Source organism: Bidens hawaiensis, unplaced genomic scaffold (genome assembly GCF_021521415.1).
Source record: "Bidens hawaiensis isolate Kalapana, Puna unplaced genomic scaffold, B.hawaiensis_p1.1 tig00006131_1, whole genome shotgun sequence".
Lineage (NCBI taxonomy): Eukaryota > Viridiplantae > Streptophyta > Magnoliopsida > Asterales > Asteraceae > Bidens > Bidens hawaiensis.
In genome coordinates, this window is record NW_027491408.1 from 232,630 (window position 1) to 256,221 (window position 23,592).

At 42.5% G+C, this 23,592-nt stretch overlaps 1 protein-coding gene across 1 annotated transcript in view; it reads right to left on the minus strand.

Moving 5' to 3' along the window:
* The window catches only part of LOC143631615 (glucose-6-phosphate 1-dehydrogenase, cytoplasmic isoform-like), a 38,416-nt gene that overhangs the window by 2,837 nt on the left and 11,987 nt on the right, over positions 1 to 23,592 (minus strand). The window contains exons 4-5 of the mRNA XM_077100322.1: positions 201 to 358; positions 47 to 115 (exon numbers count right to left, since the gene is read on the minus strand). Of these exons, the coding sequence (XP_076956437.1) occupies positions 47 to 115; positions 201 to 358 (227 nt within the window). The remainder of the gene's footprint in view (positions 1 to 46; positions 116 to 200; positions 359 to 23,592) is intronic.

Genomic DNA, 23,592 nt, shown 5'->3' on the forward strand with positions numbered 1-23,592 from the left:
CAACTATAAAGTTAATGAAGTAACAGAATTCATGTAAAATTATCACCTGTATATTAGAGATGTTGTCACGGTTCCATAGTGGCAAGAAGAAACGATTCGCAAAACGAAGTACCATCTGCTTATCATTAATAAACAAAAGTTACGCGGGAAACTCTATTCGAAAAAACTCCAGAAAACTAGGTAGTTAGTGCTGTTATTACCAGGTTTTGCACCAATTCTTTTCCTAAATAATGATCAATACGGTAAATTTGCGGTTCATCAAATAATTCTCCAATTTGAGAGCTGAGTTCTTCAGCAGAATCCAAATCCTTACCAAACGGTTTCTCAACAACAATCCGAGTCCAACCACCAAGATCCGCTATAATAATAGCTTAAGTTATATAAATCTGGTTGACACGTATATATAACAAGCATAAAAGCTAAATAACATATAACATATATTTTCTCATATAGGATCCTGAAAGAGGCCAGTTAAGATGTTCTTTTTTTTTTGGAAATGGGTAAGGTTGAAATATGCAGGGGAGGCTCAAACCGAACCAAATTCAGTTTTTGAGTTGTTGAAAACCGTTCAGTTTCGGTTTAGTTCAGCTTCAGCTTTTTCAGTTTTACAATATAGCTTGATAATTTTGGGGTGAGAAAAGCATGGTTTCTGAGAAACAAAACTTAAATTAAATGTCAGAAAACTGAAAAATGAGAAGTAAAACTAAAACTTGTTTGTGTTAAAATTTTCAAATTCACACACCCAAGTAATTAGACTATAAAAAAAAGTTAGATTAAAAAAAAATTGGACATGAGGCATTGAAGAAACACTAATCGACCCCGGCAGATTACGGATAATCTGGGGGTTAAATAGATGTTTCCCACGAGGGTTAGGTCCGGCAAAGATGGTTATTCTTCTAATGATCTGCAAAACAGACACCGTGAGCTCGTCACTGAGAAGGGGGGGGGGTTCCTCCTTGTGACCACCCTCCGGCGTGAGAATCAGACTAGATTGCTCTGAATATGTGTATATATTGAGAGAGATTGCTAGAGAAGATGAGATACCGTTCCAAGGTGTTGGGGTATTTATAGCCGAAGGTAGGTTTCCAAGCAGGTACAGCCAGCTGTATAATATTCCTTTTCTACCAACTGTGGGCTACGCACGTGCCATGCTGGTAGTTGGTGGTTAGGCAGCGGCTGATAGTGACATGGCCGGCTGTGTACTATTCCTTTTCCGCCGGCTGTGTACCATTCCTTTTCCACCAACTGCAGGCTATGTACGTGCCACGACAAGGGTTGGTGAGTAGGCAGCGGCTGATAGTGACATTTTGTACTAAAGCGTGCTCCTCGTACTGTTGTCGGTGAGCTGTCACCCTGTGATTGGTTCATGGGCTGCTTTGGTCAGATCTTGTCTATTTTGTCCATACCTTGGCAGGTATAGTACAAAAGATCTTGCAGAAGCGTACGGACTGGCTCATTTGGGCGGGAGTATTCCCGCCTTGCTCATTCCTTCAGGTGACACTGAATTATTTAGTTAGTGCCTTGTGCGTGTAGCCTTGCTATTAGTGCGGGTAGCCTTCCCTGATGGCTTGTATCCGCAACTGCGGGAACAGGCGGGGTACTTTACCATTGGGAGGATTTTCCTGCGGGAACAGCTGGCGTACTGCGCGTAAGGTCTTCTCTGAGCATGGTTGGTCCTGCGGAACCAGTTGGTCCTTGCGCAGACGTCCCTCTTCAAGGTGAGTCTTGCGGGTCCAACTGGGCTCTGCTGGGACCTACCTCTTCAAGTCCCCCCAGTCCAATGTTCTTCTCATGAATTGTTAATGAGGTGAACTTTTGGACTTAAGCAAGGGGTTTTGAAAAGGGTTTTTAGTTTTAAGGTTTTCCGTGGGGATTCTTCCCGCGGTTTTCCTAATGTCACGCAGAATTTCCCACTTTTTTGCTTGATCTTTGGGTATGATGCGGGTAGGTGTGTAACCTCCTCGCAAGTCAGGAGCGTTGAGTTTCAGTTGTATATGTTCTCCACGAGGTTTTGGTAGTTTGACATAGTGATCAATTATGTTTAAACAACCAATTCCATCTTGGAGCATCAAACAATCTAGTTCTCAATGTTCTCGCTATGCGGGGATGTTATATCCCTTTCCACAAGCATGGCCCAGAAGATCCTTCTTGGTTTCAATTCCCTGCGAGTGCTAAGTATGTGAAGGTTTTCGCCTTGACACTGTACCCGCACTCGTCTTATAGTTACTTGACTTCCAAGGTATTCTTGGCTTCAATTCCCTGCGGGTGCTAAGTATGTGAAGGGTTTTGCCTTGACACTGTACCCGCACCCGTCTTATGGTTACTTGGTTGCCAAGGTATTCTTGGCTTCAATTCCCTACGGGTGCTAAGTATGTGAAGGGTTTTGCCTTGACACTGTACCCGCACCCGTCTTATGGTTACTTGGTTGCCAAGGTAAGGGGGTGTATTCCCTCTTATTTTTGAATCTTTTTGAAATTCGAAGAGTTGGTGAAAGGATAAGAACAGTCCAAACTGTTGAAGGGACGTTAGCGTCGTCCGACGGTTTCTTCTGACAGTTTCAGGACGTGCAAGAAGTTATGGTGACGTGACGGTATATGGTCATTCCAGACGCTTTTTTAGGCGCGTGGGCGCGAGTTTTCGGGCGCGTGGGCGCGAATTTTACGGCACGCGTCCTTTCAACAGCTGTTGCCAGCTTGCTCTTTCCACGTGTCATAGTTTCATTGCACCTGCGCTCTCTCTCCTCCGCATTAAATTCATCGCATTCATTGCGATGAGTATATAAAGGGGGAGAGGGTGCATCTTAATCCACACCTTCACTTCACTCTTCTTCTAAACGATTTCCGGCGAATACTCTTAACTTTTGTCGAGCATTCTCCTGAAATCGTTCATTCTTTGCATCCAAAACATGTCTACTCATGATCTCGAGGCTACCGCCGAGGAGTCTGACGTGTATGCCGAGAACCCATCGTCCACTTCTGACAAGGACGATAAGAGTACTGCTGGCGAGTGCCAGTGTGCTCTTCCCCTCTACCTCTATCAGTACATCGTCAGGAAGTTCATGCTCGAACCTTTCGAGCCTGAGTTTCCTGCGTCTCATCCGACGGTGTACGATGCCCCCAAAGGCAAGATAGGGGTATATGCTGCATTCTTCGTCTATGGGAATCTCAGGTTCCCATTGACGAAGTTTGTATACCGTGTTTTAAAGAGACACGGTGTGCACCTGACGGAGGTACACCCAATGACGATCGCCAAGATCCGCCATTTTGAATGGGTGTGCCTCATTCTGGGTGTGGAGCCCCATGTCGACCGCCTGATGACCTTCTACTCCTGGAGGTGCATCCAAGGCTGGTACACCTTGGTCACCCGGATCAAGGGTTTGAAGATTTGTGCTACCGAGCGCAGTCTTCGGTCTTGGAAGCGGGAGTTCTTCTACATCTCTGCCCGTGTCGTCCCTATTGCGATGACATTCAAGAACGGGAGAGCACTCCCCAGCCTTCACGCCTCCAACTACCAGGAGGCGGAATGGTTTGCCAAGATATCCCGGATCCAGACTCCGGTTTACCGCTTCGCGGAGTCTGGGATGGTGATGCTCGGTATGAGCCGGGTGTGGAAAGATGCCGGGGTGGAAGCGCCACAGATTCCCATCGTCCTCGAATACGGTTTGAACTCTATCCCTTACGGTATGCTTCATATTGTTTGCTAATTTAGGGTTTTTGTTCTAACCAGTTCTCTTTATTTTCAGAGGGAAACAACTTGCAGTCTCTTCTACAGCCGCGGGAGAGCGGTGGTCCCGCTCGGTTGGGTACTCGTGCTCTTGACGAGAACGAGTTGCCCATCCTTGAGCAGACGGCGGATCGGTTTGTGGAGGCCTATCCGCCAGGCCACGAGATACTGAGCGCCACGCGGCCAGGTAAAAGATTATTTAACCCTCGCCCTCTCAATGCTGAAACCTCTGCTGGAATTCCTCTAATTTTGTCATCTTCTGATGAGGAATCCGCAGATGGTCCTTTCTTCGCGAGGAATAAGAAGGCTGCTGGCGGGAAGGGCAAGGCGAAGGTTGCCTCCACTGCCGATCAGGGGAACCGGTCTGAGTCGGAGACCGAAAGTGAAGAGGCGGCGTGTCACACCCCGACTAGGTAGTTGCGGAAGCGTAATACGGGAATGTAACAGATAACACTGGTATCAACCACATTGTTTATAAAAAAATTCAACAGCTAAATTACATCATATTACATTGGTAGGTACTAGGTTTACAAACTAGGTGAAAAACACATAACCGGTTTATGAGCTTCTTATTCAGTATTATATCAGCGTCTATTCACAGCTATTCAACTTTCTTTCTAACACCAAGCATGTAAGCAAATCATTCCACTTTTGCTTTACCTGAAAAGCATGTTAAAACGGGTCAACTACGTCTAGTTGGTGAGTTTCAAGTTTCACGAGTATCAATGAAATCAGTACACGAGTTCGTAAAGTTTACAGTGTGTATGTATATATGTCTGTGTATGATGTATTATACTAAGCCACAAGTGAAACCGAAACGAGCTAAAACACATGGCCTCCACTGCCCATGCACTCCCGTTGGCATTTAACAGCCACTTTGCCTCAAGTATGTACTATGTCTAAAACCACATAGCAGTATGTAAAAATATAATGACAATGTGCAACTGGGTTTACATATGTTCCGGCATACCCCTCCGGCTCTGTCAGTTGGGTTTGTCAAACCGATAGTACTATCCACACGTCACCGGCACGAAGTTAATCACTTGTGTTTGTGGGGACTTGTCAAGTATTAGTACTTAGATAATCCACATCATCACACGTTTTCAAGTATATCAGTATATGTAAACATGCTTTTCACCCCAAAAGTTCGTAAAACAGTTTAGAAAGTGAGGGTCATGAAACTCACCTTATCGTAGTTCGCACAGAAATCACGTATCAATAAGTCAGATGCCTCGTTTATAGCCTGATTCCTATAAACGGTATCGTATCGTTAATACTAGTACAGTGTTCAAGCTAAATTGGGCTGTATAGATAATCTGGGTATAGCTGTTAGGCCCAGAACATGACCATAGTCTTAGATTGTGACGTTGTATACTATGAAATGTTTAAAACTGGATTTGGCTCAGTTTCACCGTTTCCCGAGCCTAGCTCAGTTGATCGTTTATACGTTTCGGGATTAGGTATGATCACATAAAACTTAAGTAAATACATTGATTGATAAAATGATTTGATTTATGAAAGAATTTTAAGGTTTCGGTGTCTGGTTTGATCGCAGGGTTCGTTTCCGTTTTCACACGGGTTTGATTATACAAAACGCGCACAATCCACCCGATTTGTCCGGAATTCTCGTAAAAAGTTCGTTTTTATCAATATCATTCAAAAATATGATATTTGACCACGTTTGACATTTTGACATACCAGTCAGTCCGTTAAACACAAAACTGCCGGTTTCGTTAAAACAATTATAATTTAAATCTTTGATTAATCATAACTAAATATGTACTTATATATAAATTATGTAAATTTTTGTAAAAATACATTAAGACATGGAGAATTTTATAAAAATATTTTCAGAAATTTTATGATTAATTATTTATTTATAAAAATTCATTTAATAGGTTATAATCGTGTAATAAATGGCCCGTTTATATCAAACGACCTCCGAAAAATCCGATAATTTTTAAAAATGGCCTCAATGTTATTACATAGCCCCTGTAAAATTTCCAGAACCTAACTCTTTTGACAAAATGCCTTTTTGTGCATTTTTCGGCTGTTAAAATTCGGTTAAACCATGATCGCACAAACCATACTTAGGCATTTCAAATGATTCCCAAACTTTACCAGTGATCTTAACATCACATATTAAACTCGAAAACCAAGTTTCATAATTTTTCAATATGTTTAGCTATTTTTCCCAAATAAACGCTCATAAACGGAAATAAATTCACTAAATATTCTCCGTTTATCGAAAAATTACCAAATTTGAACAGGGACTCATTTATATGATCCCTAATGTCCCTGCAAGTTTTCACAAGCTAACAACAAGCACGTCACAACCTAATACTAAACAGCCCCTAAACGAGTGTTACAGGTTTACCTTGTCGGTTTTCGATGAATTTTGCTAGCTTAAACGACTTTCCGGGTCTCGGGTTGCAAACTCAGTATATCTAAATATCATATAACATCAAACCAAGCATAAATAATCCATGTAACAGCCTTGATAATTAGGGTTTCGGTTTTGGGTTCAAACCGAACTTTCTAACCATAAAAACGTTGTATTCATGTTCTAATCCGCGTTTTTGACCAAAAAAGTATATGTTCCTGGTTTGTAAACATGTTTAACATCAAAACATGGTTTTACTTGATTTTTAGGGTTTTTGGATGGTTAAACATGTTTAAAACTAATCAAGGAGTAATTTTTCATGGTTAAACTATGTTAATCATGGTTAAAACTCAAAGAAAATCACTAATTACCTTAGGTTTTTGAAAGTTCCTGGAGTTTTACTTTGCAGCTGCTTGGACTTCAAAATTTTGAGAGTTGAAATGAATAAGAATACTTAAGATGTAAGTTATATAAAAAGGATGTGGTGTTTGGTGGGTGTTCCGATCGGAAATCTTGGAGGGCCCTTAATGGGCTGTTTTGGCCCATTACTCTAATCATACAAGCCCAAACATGAAAAGCCCACTTTAAATTTAGTTCGGGTTCGGTTTTTCGCAAGAAAATTAATTCGGGTGTGAGAAATAGCGCAAAAACGAGTGTTTTTCAGCTTATTTTTGTAAAATAAGAAAAACGTACTGACTCGTTGTAAAATTCCAAAATATTTTCACGGATTGCTTAGAACATGTCATATAAGTGTTTTATAAATCTTTTTCGGCTTAACGGATGCTACAATTCTTGTTTTGATATTAACGATTGCTTTTAAGCTTATAGCGTATCGATAAACGAAACCTTTTTCGTTTAAAGAGTTTTAAACGTACCTGGGCCTAAATATCAATATGTTAGCCTCTATAACATATATATAACTCGTATATGACCCCTCAGTATGTATACGGGTCATAATTAGTATCGGTCGGTTACTCGTTTAAGCACTACGAATTAACCGATTTATCGTTTACTTGTTACGTAATGAATATAGTGTACCTCGTTTTGTCATGAATGTCACATTCTCCCCCCGTTAAGAAATTTCGTCCTCGAAATTTAATGTGTCATCGGTTTTCTAGGGAACAGGTGTGGGTATTTCTTTCGGAATTCGTCCTTTCGTTCCCAAGTATATTCGGGTCCTTGTTTTGAATTCCACCGAACTTTTACTAATGAAATTTTGTTGTGTCGTAACTGTTTGGTTTTCCCGTCTACAATTTCTACCGGTTCCTCTACGAAGTTGAGTTTTTCGTTGATCTGAACATCTTCCAGTGGTACTATTGTCGTTTCATCAGTCAAACACTTTTTCAGATTCGATACATGAAACACGTCGTGAATAGTGCTCAGTTCTAAGGGTAGTTTTAATCGGTAAGCTACGGGACCAATTTTTGCGACAATCTCAAAAGGTCCGATGTATCTCGGGGCTAGTTTACCAGTCTTTCCAAATCTTATAACACCTTTCCATGGCGATACTTTTAAAAATACCTTATCACCTATTTCAAAAGATAACGGTTTTCTGCGAACATCGGCATAACTCTTTTGTCGGTCACGGGCAGCTTTCAATTTTTGTTTAACCTGGTGAATCTTATCGGTGGTTTCCTGAATTAAATCGGATCTTGAAATTTGAGTATCACCCACTTCTGTCCAACATAGTGGTGATCTACATTTTCGCCCGTATAGAGCTTCATAAGGTGCTGCTTGTATACTACTGTGATAACTGTTATTGTAAGAGAATTCAATGAGCGGGAGGTGTTGATCCCAATTCCCTTTGAAGTCCAGTACACAAGCACGAAGTAAATCTTCTAAAGTTTGGATGGTTCGTTCGGATTGACCATCAGTTTGGGGATGGTAAGCCGTACTTAGGTCAATTCGGGTTCCCAAGGCTTCTTGTACTGCTTGCCAGAAATGTGAAGTAAAGTGACTGTCTCGATCGGAAATAATCGAAAGAGGTACTCCGTGTCGAGATACTATTTCATCGATATAAATTTGAGCGAGTTTTTCGGTGGTGTAGTTGTTACGGATGGGAATAAAGTGTGCGGATTTGGTTAATCGGTCCACAATTACCCAAATTGCGTTGTGTCCTCGAGAGGTTTTAGGAAGGTGTGTCACAAAGTCCGTGGTAATTTGTTCCCATTTCCATTGTGGGATTTCAGGTTGTTGTAACATTCCCGAAGGTTTTTGGTATTCCGCCTTTACCCTTGCACATGTTGCACATTTACTTACATACACGGCTATATCCTTTTTCATACCAGGCCACCAGTAAAATTCTTTAACATCCTTATACATCTTATCAGTACCTGGATGAATAGAATATTTGGATTTGTGTGCTTCATCAAGAATCAGCTTTCGGAGTTTATGAAGTGTTGGAATCCAGACCCGGTTTTTGTAATAATATACTTCATCAATTTTCTTCTCAAAATTCCTTTCATTTCCGTGTAGTTCTTCTTTTTCTAGCTGATCTGCCTTCAAGGCCTCATCTTGTGCAACGCGAACTTGTTCGGTTAGGCTACTTTGAACAATCATTCCGAGTGCTCGTACCCTTAATGGTCTGATTCTGTCTTTTCAACTTAAAGCATCAGCTACTACGTTGGCCTTACCCGGATGGTATTTAATCTCACAATCATAATCATTTAACAGTTCTACCCATCTCCTTTGTCTCATGTTTAGCTCTTTCTGATCGAATATGTGTTGTAGGCTTTTGTGATCAGTATAGATGGTACATTTGGTGCCATACAAGTAATATCTCCAAATCTTCAATGCAAAGATAACTGCTCCCAATTCCAAATCATGGGTCGTATAATTCTTTTCATGTACTTTTAATTGTCGGGAAGCATATGCTATTACTTTCTTTCTTTGCATCAGTACGCATCCTAAACCTTTACGAGATGCGTCACAATATACCACCAATTCATCAGTTCCATCTGGAAGGCTTAATATTGGAGCCTCACATAACTTCTGTTTTAACGTTTGGAAGGCCATTTCTTGTTCTTCTCCCCATTCATATGCTCGATCTTTTTGAGTTAGGAGGGTTAGAGGTTGTGCAATACTTGAAAAGTTTTCAATGAATCTTCTATAATACCCGGATAGTCCTAAGAATTGACGAATTTCTCTTGGTGACTTAGGCACTTGCCAATTTTTAATGGCCTCAATTTTACTTGGGTCTACTTGGATCCCTTGATGGTTCACAATGTGTCCCAAAAACTGTACTTCTTGTAGCCAAAACTCACATTTGGACAACTTTGCGTATAACTTCTCTTGCCTCAATAATTTTAAGATTTCCCGCAAATGTTGTTCGTGTTCCTCCTTACTTCTCGAATATATCAAAATGTCATCGATAAACACTATCACGAACTTGTCAAGGTAAGGTTTGCAAACTCGGTTCATGAGGTCCATAAACACTGCAGGTGCATTTGTCAACCCAAACGGCATAACCAAAAATTCATAGTGACCATACCGAGTTCGGAAAGCTGTTTTTGGTACGTCTTCTTCCTGAATTCTTATTTGATGATAACCAGATCTAAGATCAATTTTTGTAAAATACTTCGCACCTTGGAGCTGATCAAACAAGTCATCAATTCGAGGTAAGGGGTATCTATTCTTTATAGTCACTTTATTCAATTCCCGATAATCAATACACATTCGAAAACTCCCATCTTTCTTCTTTACAAACAACACTGGTGCTCCCCACGGTGAGTAACTAGGGCGAATAAAACCCCTGTCCAGTAATTCTTGTAACTGGTTGGACAGTTCTTGCATTTCAGAAGGTGCAAGTCGATAAGGTGCCTTAGCAATGGGTGCTGCTCCTGGTATCAAGTCAATAAGGAATTCAACTTGTCGGGTCGGTGGTAAACCAGGCAACTCATCGGGGAATACATCTGAATACTCGTGTACCACTGGGATGTCTTCCGTTCGTTTTTCCTCGGGTTCCTTAACTGTTACACTCGCCAAGTATAAAGTACAACCTTGGCGTAAATATCTCAATGCCTTAAGTTGAGATATGAGAGGCAGTACCGTACCAGATTTCTCACCTTGAACAATCATAGCTTCATCATTCGAAAGAGGTATTCTAACGGTCTTATCCTTACAGACAATTTCAGCTTTATACTTAGATAGCCAGTCCATACCGACTATAACATCGAAACTTCCCAATTCCACTGGAAGTAAATCAATAAGGAATGGGTGGTCGTTTAGGATAAGGGAACAGTTTCGGGCTATTCGGTTAACAAGTATAGACTTACCGTTAGCGAGTTCTATAGTATATGGTTTTGTTAGTTCACTAACCGGCATATTTTCTAAAGGTAAGAAATTAACGGATACGAAACTTCTATCGGCGCCCGTATCAAACAAAACTGAAGCATACTGACCCGAAACTAAGAATGTACCTGTCACCACATTCGGATCATGACGCGCTTCACCCGGTCCTAATACAAACGCGCGTCCCTTAGCTGCGTTGGAGGTTGATGCTTGTGCTTGGTTCTGCCTTCTCACTGTACCCGGGTTCAAATTGGGGCAGTATCTCCGAAAATGTTCCGTACTGCCACATTCATAGCAGGCACGGAGGTTCGTGGTAGGTGGGGTTTGTTGGTTGAGTTGTGGGCGGGTTGGTTGAGGTCGAGGTAGTTGAGTTGATTGCGGTGGACGGTTAACAGTGTTGGTGGGGGTTCTACAGTTGGGGGCATAGTGTCCCGTTCTTCCACACTTTTGACAAATGATCGGTTTGCAATCACCCACATGATGAAAGTTACATCTTCTGCACTTCGGTAACGTCCCTTTATAGGTCTCTTGTTTTACATTAGAACTGGTTATGGCATATCTTCGGGTATTCAGACGAGCCCGCTTGTTTTGAGGGTTTCCTTGCATTCTTGTCCCATAATCAGTTCGTTTTAAACTTGTTGTTTCACCTGGCATCCTTATCACTCCACTTCTCATCAGATCAAAAGTAACGACACCCGTTTGAGATACAGCACTTTCTAATGTCGGGTGGGCAACTGAATTCACTATACTTCTCACAGCAGGGGTCAGTCCCCAGATATAACGTTCAATTCGCTTCGCTTCCGGTGTAACTAACCATGGAACTAAGCGGGACAGTTCGTTAAAATGATTTGTGTATCCCACATGGTCCGCTCCTTTCATTTCCAGATTCCATAACTCGTGTTCCAACCTCTGAATCTCACTTTTAGGACAAAAATGCTCTAGCATGAGGGTTTTTAATTCAGTCCATGACATACGATTAATAGCATCTTGTCCCCTTATTTGGACTACCGTGTTCCACCACATCAGCGCTTGGTCTAGAAACATACTGGTAGCAAATTTGACCACGCGGTTTGGTGGACACTCACTGATATTAATTACTGATTCGGTCTTTTCTATCCATTTAACCAGCCCGCTAGGTCCTTCAATACCCTTAAAATCAACCGGTTTACATGATGTAAATTGTTTGTATGAGTACTCCTGACGCGGGGGTTCTCGGTTATTATTATTATTATTATCGGTATTGGTCCGAGTATTATCATTATTAGTTGTGTTAACAACCGGTACAGGGTTCGGGATATTATCAGGGTGCACAACAGGTTCTGGGTTCCCAGTGACATTCATAGTTGGGAGAGTGTTATTATTATTTATGACATTATCAGTATTCACCGGGGTAGTAACACCCGGGGCTACATTAGTGTCCGGCGGAAGTGTATTAACAGTGGCCGTGGTGGTGCTCGTAGGTTGATTAACAGTATTGTTAGCACGTATGCCTGCAGTGACTTGTGTTACAATTGTTGGTATCACTGCTTGTAGTTGACGAGCAATCATTGCGGCCACTTCCGCCTCAGACAAAGGGTTTGCTTTCTTCGGGGCCATTCTATAAATTAATCAGTTATATAATAATCAATATCATTTCACTATGACCAGCACAACTTTACGATATTACACTTTCACAACACATAACTATGCCAAAGAAAACACGTTTGTATTAATTATAATCATTACTGTACATATGCATCCAAAATTAGCGCATAGGCTTAACCTGGTATAGGCCAGCGCTTGTATATGCGTATCAAAATTTGTCACCAAGTGACATGTAGACTTAACCCGATAAGGGCCAGTGCTTGAAATAGTACTAAACCACAAACAACTCCCAAGTCAGCCCAACACGCTGTAACAAAATGCTGCTTGGGATATCAAAAGACTATATATACGGCTAGACTACTATGTCCTATCCATTCTTGGTAACATGAAGCCACAACCAAACAACAGCAGCCACTAGGGCCGCATTAACTGCTAAGCATACCCCCAGTAGTATCATCGCTCGATCCTGACGCCCGTGGCTGTGAGCACTGGATCTTTGCACAATTCTGATTTCTTGCTGTATGTACCGCATGTGATCTTGCATATCATGTCTATGCAGGTTTAGGTTATTTATAGAATGTGATTGGTCTAAAAGCTGATCAGTTGCTAAACCAAACCATGCTGAATCAGAATAACGAGGTGGCTCGGGTACCTGGGCGGGTAAACCCCAAGTAGGAATAGGTATCTCAGTGACCTGGACACGTGATGTTTCTCCCCTATGGTATGTAGATCGAGGTGGGGAAAAGGTGTGCTCAGGTGGACGCACTGAAATGCGAGCGGTCTGACGGTTTCTAATGGTGGGTGGGGGTACTGGTGTATGCTGTACAGGTGGAGTAGGGGATCTGGGTGCTCTAACAGGTGAATGATAAGCACTAGTAGCTCCCTGTCCTGCAACATTCCTAGGGGATTCCCTAGGGGGGTAGGTGTCACAACGATAACCCGATAAGTCGGGTTGATCTGCGGGTACCTCGTGAGGAATTACCGCATCTGCACCTTCTTTCATTTCCTCTGGTTCCTCCTCAGTTTCCTCTTCCGGATCCTCCTCTTCCTCCTTAGGCCCTGTTGGTAGGGTATTAGGTAAACGATCAGTAGATCTTGACATATTCCTGCACAATTGTTAGTGATAAGAATAATATCCTTCTATATTAATCATAGTAAAATACATGCAGGTATTTATACACATAAGCACAAATAATCGTTTATATACACAGATATTTATCTATTATTATATTTTATACACATATGTTGCTGTTTGTACCTATTCGATTGTTTATCGACTTCTTCTCGAATTTCCTCGTACAAACAAGTCTATTATTACGTTCCGGACCATAATAACCCACTTGTCCATTCGCGTTCATCACGAGAATCATTCGTGTATATTATTTAATATTATTTTATTCCCAGAGTTAATCGAGCCTACGGTTATCTTAGGGTATCCTAAGGGACATCCTAATTCTTTATAACCAATGGCTCTGATACCAACTTCTGTCACACCCCGACTAGGTAGTTGCGGAAGCGTAATACGGGAATGTAACAGATAACACTGGTATCAACCACATTGTTTATAAAGAAATTCAACAGCTAAATTACATCATATTACATTGGTAGGTACTAGGTTTACAAACTAGGTGAAAAACACATAACCGGTTTATGAGCTTCTTATTCAGTATTATATCAGCGTCAATTCACAGCTATTCAACATTTCTTTCTAACACCAAGCATGTAAGCAAATCATTCCACTTTTGCTTTACCTGAAAAGCATGTTAAAACGGGTCAACTACGTCTAGTTGGTGAGTTTCAAGTTTCACGAGTATCAATGAAATCAGTACACGAGTTCGTAAAGTTTACAGTGTGTATGTATATATGTCTGTGTATGATGTATTATACTAAGCAACAAGTGAAACCGAAACGAGCTAAAACACATGGCCTCCACTGCTCATGCACTCCCGTTGGCATTTAACAGCCACTTTGCCCCAAGTATGTACTATGTCTAACACCACATAGCAGTATGTGTAACACCCCGACCAAAGGCGGATTATACATCGGGGCGCCACATATTGTTTCATTACTCGTGACACTATTTGGGTGTCAATATTTAATAAATACATTCATTCGCGCACGCGCAAAGTAAACACAAGTTAACATAAAGCAACATAATTCATTATATTATAAGGCAAAATATTCGAACAACAATAACTTGTCTTGATACATTTTAATCTAGGTCCAAAAGTAAAAACGTCCTACGTGTCCACAAGCTCCAAATGTAGCTACAGCAAACCTGAACATGTGTTAAAATAAAACGTAAAACACTTGCGTGTTGGTGAGAAATCAAGTTTAATACAATACATAGATAACAATAAATCTGCGCGCAACACGTGTATGTCTGGTGTTTAACAAGGGTGCAATCAGATTGTGATCAAGCCTAAATAGATCATAGCTCATAGTTCATAGTTCAATCCGTGCTCCCAATTGAGCACAAAAACAAGAAAACATCTGTGTAAGTGTAAACAAAGAAAACCGTAAACGATAGGTCTCCCGTGTTCATCTAATGGATCCATGAAAACTTCGGAATAGGCCGAACAAAGCGGTTAATGATACACACATACAAATAAACAGCCAAGTAAACGTCCTCAACACATGGGATACTGCGCGACTAAAGTTCATAAACAAGTTTAAGACTCTAAGTTTGTATGAACACATGAACATCCCAAAACATTAAAAATAAAAAGGGATTAGGTACGAGATTACTCACTTGATAAACGGTGCGGTGAAAGATAAAGCAAGAATCAACTTTAAACAAGCACAAGTTAACCTATAAATAAGATTATTGTTTTAATGATTTGTTTTAAGTCTTGATTATAAGTTAGCATAATTAATAAGTAAATTATTATATATAATATATATTACCGGAAAAGCAGGGCAGAACAGGGAGGAAGACGGAGGCAGAGAGGGAGGCGGCTGAGGAAGAACAACGGCAAGGAGCAAGAGAGAACAGGAGAGTTTAAGTGCTTTGTGTGTGTAGTGTTAGGAAAATAGCATTATTATTTATAGGGAAACCCTAGGGAACACAATCCCTAGAAAAGGGGAAAAGATCTCCAAAAAGTAAAAGATTCCAAAAGCAAAAGATATCAAAAGATATGGCAGCTGCAGGGGACAAGGGAAAAGCTGACAGGTAACAGTAAAAGCATGGGCGGTTCAGATAAAGGTACTGGTCAAGCATGGAAAAAGCAGATCTCAAAAGATAATGTCAGTCACTTTTTCTGCCAACCAATGGGGTTGGTGCGCATGCTGCGCCGAAAGTAACTTTTCAGACATAAGGCAGGTTAGGTCAACAGCACAGAAGATAAGACAACATAAAAGCAAACGGCTAGATTAAACAGAAGGAAACTCAAAGGGTTTAGCGCGAGAAGGCTCGAGCGCACGCGCGAGGGCGAAGGCTGACAGAACAAACCTTAGCGCGCCGCGGGAAGAACTATTATCCTTAGCGCGCCGCGGGAAGAACTACCGTTCTTAGCGCGCTGCGAGAAGAACTACAATTCTTAGCGCGCTGCGGGAACAGTTCGCCTCGCGTATCGCAGGAACAACTGGTCTTCGCGCAGGCTTCCTTGCAAGGAGTCTGGCGCGTGGAGCTGCGCAGACAACCTTAGGCGGGAAGAAACAAAGGACAAACAAAAAGAGAAGGGGGGGGGGGGTTCAAGGCTAAAGGGCGGAACAACGACAAGAGAGAGAAAGAGACGGGACGGCAACAAGAGGGAAAAGAAGGCGGATAGAGAGAAGAAGAGGGACGGGATGGCGGAAAGGAAAAGAGAGGAAGAGGCGGGAAGGAAAACATTATTATTAAAAATAAAGTATAAGTATAAATAAATATTAAATCATAAAAGAAAGAGATCGGATAAGGGAAACGGGTACCTGGGTCGGGTCGGATCGGGTCAGATGTCACAGTCTCCCCTACTTTAAGAAATTTCGTCCCGAAATTTATCTCGAAGTAGGTTGCGCAGAGAACAGGTGCGGGTACTTGATCTTCATTTGATCTTCCCTTTCCCATGTAAACTCGGCTCCGCGCTTGGACTCCCAACGAACTTTCACGATAGGGATGCGACTGCGCTTGGTTTGCTTAACCTCGTGATCCATAATCTCAACAGGCTTCTCAACGAAATGCATGGATTCGTCAACTTGAACTTCATCAAGTGGAATGTGAAGGTTCTCGTCAGCTAAACATTTCTTGAGATTGGATACATGGAACGTTGGATGCACATTACTGAGCGCGGGCGGCAGGTCAAGTCTGTAGGCAACTTTTCCCACACGCGCGAGAATCTTAAATGGTCCAACATATCGAGGAGCAAGCTTACCTTTCTTCCCAAAGCGGACAACACCTTTCCAAGGCGACACTTTGAGGAGAACAAGATCACCAACTTGAAATTCGAGAGGCTTTCGCCTGCGATCTGCGTAACTCTTCTGTCGGCTTCTAGCAGTCAGCAGATGATCACGGATCTTGGCGATTTTATCGGTTGTCTCTTGAACAAGTTCGGGTCCTGTGATTTGAGTTTCACCCACTTCGCTCCAACAAATCGGGGAGCAACACTTACGACCTTAAAGTGCTTCAAATGGGGCCATACCAATACTGGAATGATAGCTGTTATTATAAGAGAACTCGATCAAAGGCAGGTGCGAATCCCAATTACCTCCAAAATCAAGAACACAAGATCGGAGCATATCCTCAAGAGTTTGAATAGTTCGCTCAGACTGTCCGTCAGTCTGAGGATGATATGCAGTACTCATGTCCAAGCGAGTTCCTAGCGCAGATTGGAGAGATTTCCAAAAGCGGGATATAAAACGGCCATCGCGATCGGATATGATGCTCAAAGGAGTACCATGGCGGTAGACAATCTCTTTGACATAAAGCTGCGCGAGTTGCTCAACACGGTAGTTTTCACGAATGGGCAGAAAGTGAGCAGACTTAGTCAAATGATCCACTATTACCCAAATGCTATCATGTTTGCTTGCTGTCAAAGGTAACTTGGTAATAAGGTCCATCGCTATACCTTCCCATTTCCACATAGGAATTTCTGGTTGTTCGAGCAAACCAGATGGGCGTTGGTGTTCAGCTTTTACTTTAGAACAAGTCAGGCATCTAGCTACGAACACAGCAATATCCTTCTTCATACCGGGCCACCAATAAGTAATGCGCAAATCCTTGTACATTTTATCGGCGCCAGGATGAACGGAATATCGAGATTTATGCGCTTCACTCAGGATATCAGCGCGAAGATTCTCATCAAAGGGAATCCAGATGCGATTGAGATAGCAGAGAATTCCACTCAGATTAGGGACAAAGTGCGCTTCCGCGCCACACGCTAACTCGGCGCGAAGGTTACCATTACTGATGGATGCGTGCTGCGCGTCGCGAATGCGTGATTCAAGATTGCTCTGAATCGGCGCAAAGTGAAGCTGCGTGCACGGCAAGATACAGTTAAGCTGGCAGGGTCTTCGGCTGAGCGCATCGGCTACCACATTAGCCTTACCAGGATGATACCGGATCTCACAATCGTAATCGCTGATGAGTTCGTTCCATCGGCGTTGCCTCATGTTGAGTTCCTTTTGATCAAAGATATGCTGAAGGCTTTTATGGTCAGTGTAGAGGATACACTTAGTACCATAAAGGTAGTGTCTCCAGATCTTCAAGGCAAAAACAACTGCGCCTAGTTCGAGGTCGTGAGTTGTATAATTCTTTTCATGAACCTTGAGTTGCCTTGATGCGTAAGCGATAACCTTGCCTCGTTGCATAAGAACACAACCGAGACCTTGGTTGGATGCATCGCAATACACGACAAAATCTTCATTACCCTCAGGTAGCGCAAGAACAGGAGCTTCACACAACAAACGCTTGAGCGTCAGAAAGGCTTCTTCTTGCTTCGAGCCCCAAATATACGGTTTACCTTTGTGCGTTAGAGCTGTTAAAGGCAATGCGATCTTTGAGAAGTTCGAAATGAAGCGCCGGTAATAACCAGCTAAGCCCAGAAAGGAACGGATTTCGGTAGGAGTGGATGGCGTAATCCAGTTCTTGATTGCTTCAATTTTGGTTGGGTCGACATGGATACACATCTTGTTAACAACATGGCCAAGGAACTGTACTTCATCCGACCAAAATTCACACTTGGAGAGCTTAGCATATAGCTGCTCGGTTCGAAGCTTTTGCAACACCAACCGAAGATGTTGCTCATGCTCGGCCTTGGTCTTAGAATAAATCAGAACGTCATCGATAAACACAATCACGAATTTATCCAAGAAAGGCCTACACACCCGATTCATTAGATCCATGAAAACGGCGGGTGCGTTGGTTAAACCGAAGGACATGACCAAGAATTCAAAATGGCCATAACGAGTTCGAAAAGCAGTCTTCGGAACATCTTCATCGCGGATGCGCAACTGGTGATAGCCAGAGCGGAGATCAATCTTGGAGAAACAAGAGGCACCTTGGAGTTGATCGAAGAGGTCGTCAATACGCGGTAAGGGATACCGGTTCTTAATGGTGAGTTTGTTCAACTCGCGGTAATCAATACACATGCGAAACGATCCATCTTTCTTTTTAACGAACAACACCGGAGCACCCCAGGGCGAAGAGCTAGGGCGAATGAATCCTTTAGCAGTCAACTCTTGAAGTTGGCTTGCCAATTCTTGCATCTCAGCGGGTGCAAGACGGTAAGGAGATTTGGCTACGGGGGAAGCACCAGGGACAAGATCAATACGGAACTCGACTTCACGAGCGGGAGGGATACCAGGAAGATCATCAGGAAAAACTTCAGGAAAGTCACGCACGATGGGGATTTCGCGAAGTTTCTTCTTTCCTTCATCGGGTTTAACCACATGGGCTAAAAATGCAATACACTTCTTCCGCATGAGTCTTTGGGCTTCGGCGCAAGACATAAGTTTAAGACCACGGGAGGGTTTTTCGCCGTAGATATGAAGATCACCATTTTCTCGAGGAATGCGAATCAACTTCTTGGCGCAAATAACTTCGGCGCGATTATTCGAGAGCCAGTCCATACCAATGATAACATCAAAGCTTCCAAGAGGCATGGGGATGAGGTCGATCAGGAAATCATTTTCGTTAAAGTTAAGCGTGCAATCTTTAATCACTGAGTTAATTAAAACAGTTTCGCCATTAGCCAATTCAACTGAAAAATTTTCTTTTAAATCGCTGCGCGGTCGCGCAAGCTTCTGCTCAAACGCGCGAGAAATAAAACTTCGATCGGCGCCAGTATCAAAAAGTACAGAAGCATAATATCCGTTAAGCAAAAATGTACCATTAACTACGTCATTATTCGCTTGCGCTTGGTGCGCGGTTATGTTAAAAGCTCGTCCGCGCGTCACTTGGTTCGAAATCTGGTTCACCGGATTCGCTTGCGTAATCTGAACTTGTAGTCTCGGGCACGCGTTCCGGAAATGACTGGGATCACCGCAGTTAAAGCACGATCTGGGTCGTGGGTTTTGGTAGGTTGGTTGTGGGTTCTGCAGGTAGACTGGTGGTATTGGCGCAAATGGATTGGCGGGAGGGACTCTACAGTATTCGGCTGAGTGACCAACGCGGCCACATCGGTTACATTGTCGACACGGGGTCTGAGTTGGGTGGTGAAGTCTACAGGTTCGGCAAAAGGGTTGGTTTCCTGTGTAAGGTTTCTTAGTTGGCGGGGCAGGGAGTGCGGGATTGGTTAAGGCATAGTTGTGGACTATAGGAGGTGTTGGGTAGGTCGACAGTGGGTTAGGCGCGTAAACTGGAGGTTGGTAGGTGGGTTGCTGGACTATGGGCGGGTTGGTAAGCGCGTAAGCTTTGCGCCTGCGCTTGAGGTTGTTACGGTTCGAAGGTTCTGGTTTGGTTTCTGTTGGTTCAGGGACAGTTTTGGTGGGTTTGGTCTTCTCAGTTCCCCGCAGGAACAGAGTTCCTGCTCTGACATGGTTGTCGCTGAGCACAGCGGCCAACTCGATGGCGTCAGAGAGGGTTGCTGGGTTTCTGGCCCATACAGAATCTTGAATTTCCATGGGGAGACCCCCAAGGAATTTCTCTATGGCTCGGCGGGAAGGGGTAACAAGGTGAGGGACAAGCAGGCTTAGTTCATGGAAGCGCGTCGCGTACTCGCGCGCTTCACCGCTGTATTGCTTAAGATTCCAAAATTCCTCCTCCAGGCGCTTAACTTCGTTGGGAGGGCAGAATTCTCGCGTCAGAATTTCCTTGAATTCCTCCCATGTCATGCTAGAAGCAGCTTCTGCGCCACGCGCATGAGCTACTCCATTCCACCATGTAAGCGCTCTGGATTCCAGGACACTGGAGGCATATAGGGTTCGTCTGTCTGAGGGGCATTGGGTATGGAGGAAAGTGTTTTCAATTTTCTCAAGCCACTGGAGCATCACGGTGGCTCCTTCAAGACCTGTGAACTTCGGAGGTTTACCCGCATTGAAGGATTTAATGTTGTAACCGGAGGTGTTGGTATTGTTTTGGCTCAAAGCTTGGGCTATTGCGGCGGCCATTTCCTGGGAACGTTGCAGCGAACGTCTGCGCGAGGCTTCTCTCCTCTGATGACGGCGAGATAGCGGAGGCATTCTATAAAAGTTTTAATTTTTGTTAATATCTTGGTTTTATCGCAAAGTATAACCTTATAAAGCTTGGTTTCGCGGGATTAGATACCATCAACAGTTAAAGTAAAACATGAATATGAATGCAAACTTAATACAGATAACAAATTCGAATCGAGAATCGACAATTCATGTACCACCATGACTTTCCGAATTCTCAATTTAAAATATACGAGCAAACGAGTATTGGAGATTGACGATTCATGTATCACCATGACTTTTCAATCCTCAATATAAAATAATACAAGAAAATGAGTATTGGAGGTTGACAATTCATGTATCACCATAACTTTTCAATCCTCAATATAAAATATACAAGAAAATGAGTATTGGAGGTTGACAATTCATGTATCACCATAACTTTTCAAGTCTCCAACCTCAGAACATAATCGTAATGAAAATTGAAAATCAACCATTCATGTATCACCATGACTTTTCGGATTTTCAATCCCAACAAACGAATATGTAAGTAAAATCAATAAAAATCGAAATATCGCGGAATAAAACATAAAACCATACGCTGCGTCTGCGCAAGCATATTTATAAATAACGAGTAATTAACAATAAGCGCGCAAACATGAGATTTCTCTCATGCGCGAGAAGGGACTCTTAGGTATTCTAGGCCGTTACGTCTAACCACCTATCCTAAAGTCAACGGGCTCTGATACCAATCTGTAACACCCCGACCAAAGGCGGATTATACATCGGGGCGCCACATATTGTTTCATTACTCGTGACACTATTTGGGTGTCAATATTTAATAAATACATTCATTCGCGCACGCGCAAAGTAAACACAAGATAACATAAAGCAACATAATTCATTATATTATAAGGCAAAATATTCGAACAACAATAACTTGTCTTGATACATTTTAATCTAGGTCCAAAAGTAAAAACGTCCTACGTGTCCACAAGCTCCAAATGTAGCTACAGCAAACCTGAACATGTGTTAAAATAAAACGTCAAACACTTGCGTGTTGGTGAGAAATCAAGTTTAATACAATACATAGATAACAATAAATCTGCGCGCAACACGTGTATGTCTGGTGTTTAACAAGGGTGCAATCAGATTGTGATCAAGCCTAAATAGATCATAGCTCATAGTTCATAGTTCAATCCGTGCTCCCAATTGAGCACAAAAACAAGAAAACATCTGTGCAAGTGTAAACAAAGAAAACCGTAAACGATAGGTCTCCCGTGTTCATCTAATGGATCCATGAAAACTTCGGAATAGGCCGAACAAAGTGGTTAATGATACACACATACAAATAAACAGCCAAGTAAACGTCCTCAACACATGGGATACTGCGCGACTAAAGTTCATAAACAAGTTTAAGACTCTAAGTTTGTATGAACACATGAACATCCCAAAACATTAAAAATAAAAAGGGATTAGGTACGAGATTACTCACTTGATAAACGGTGCGGTGAAAGATAAAGCAAGAATCAACTTTAAACAAGCACAAGTTAACCTATAAATAAGATTATTGTTTTAATGATTTGTTTTAAGTCTTGATTATAAGTTAGCATAATTAATAAGTAAATTATTATATATAATATATATTACCGGAAAAGCAGGGCAGAACAGGGAGGAAGACGGAGGCAGAGAGGGAGGCGGCTGAGGAAGAACAACGGCAAGGAGCAAGAGAGAACAGGAGAGTTTAAGTGCTTTGTGTGTGTAGTGTTAGGAAAATAGCATTATTATTTATAGGGAAACCCTAGGGAACACAATCCCTAGAAAAGGGGAAAAGATCTCCAAAAAGTAAAAGATTCCAAAAGCAAAAGATATCAAAAGATATGGCAGCTGCAGGGGACAAGGGAAAAGCTGACAGGTAACAGTAAAAGCATGGGCGGTTCAGATAAAGGTACTGGTCAAGCATGGAAAAAGCAGATCTCAAAAGATAATGTCAGTCACTTTTTCTGCCAACCAATGGGGTTGGTGCGCATGCTGCGCCGAAAGTAACTTTTCAGACATAAGGCAGGTTAGGTCAACAACACAGAAGATAAGACAACATAAAAGCAAACGGCTAGATTAAACAGAAGGAAACTCAAAGGGTTTAGCGCGAGAAGGCTCGAGCGCACGCGCGAGGGCGAAGGCTGACAGAACAAACCTTAGCGCGCCGCGGGAAGAACTATTATCCTTAGCGCGCCGCGGGAAGAACTACCGTTCTTAGCGCGCTGCGAGAAGAACTACAATTCTTAGCGCGCTGCGGGAACAGTTCGCCTCGCGTATCGCAGGAACAACTGGTCTTCGCGCAGGCTTCCTTGCAAGGAGTCTGGCGCGTGGAGCTGCGCAGACAACCTTAGGCGGGAAGAAACAAAGGACAAACAAAAAGAGAAGGGGGGGGGGGGTTCAAGGCTAAAGGGCGGAACAACGACAAGAGAGAGAAAGAGACGGGACGGCAACAAGAGGGAAAAGAAGGCGGATAGAGAGAAGAAGAGGGACGGGACGGCGGAAAGGAAAAGAGAGGAAGAGGCGGGAAGGAAAACATTATTATTAAAAATAAAGTATAAGTATAAATAAATATTAAATCATAAAAGAAAGAGATCGGATAAGGGAAACGGGTACCTGGGTCGGGTCGGATCGGGTCAGATGTCACAGTATGTAAAAATATAATGACAATGTGCAACTGGGTTTACATATGTTCCGGCATACCCCTCCGGCTCTGTCAGTTGGGTTTGTCAAACCGATAGTACTATCCACACGTCACCGGCACGAAGTTAATCACTTGTGTTTGTGGGGACTTGTCAAGTGTTAGTACTTAGATAATCCACATCATCACACGTTTTCAAGTATATCAGTATATGTAAACATGCTTTTCACCCCAAAAGTTCGTAAAACAGTTTAGAAAGTTGGGGTCGTGAAACTCACCTTATCGTAGTTCGCACAGAAATCACGTATCAATATGTCAGATGCCTCGTTTATAGCCTGATTCCTATAAACGGTATCGTATCGTTAATACTAGTACAGTGTTCAAGCTA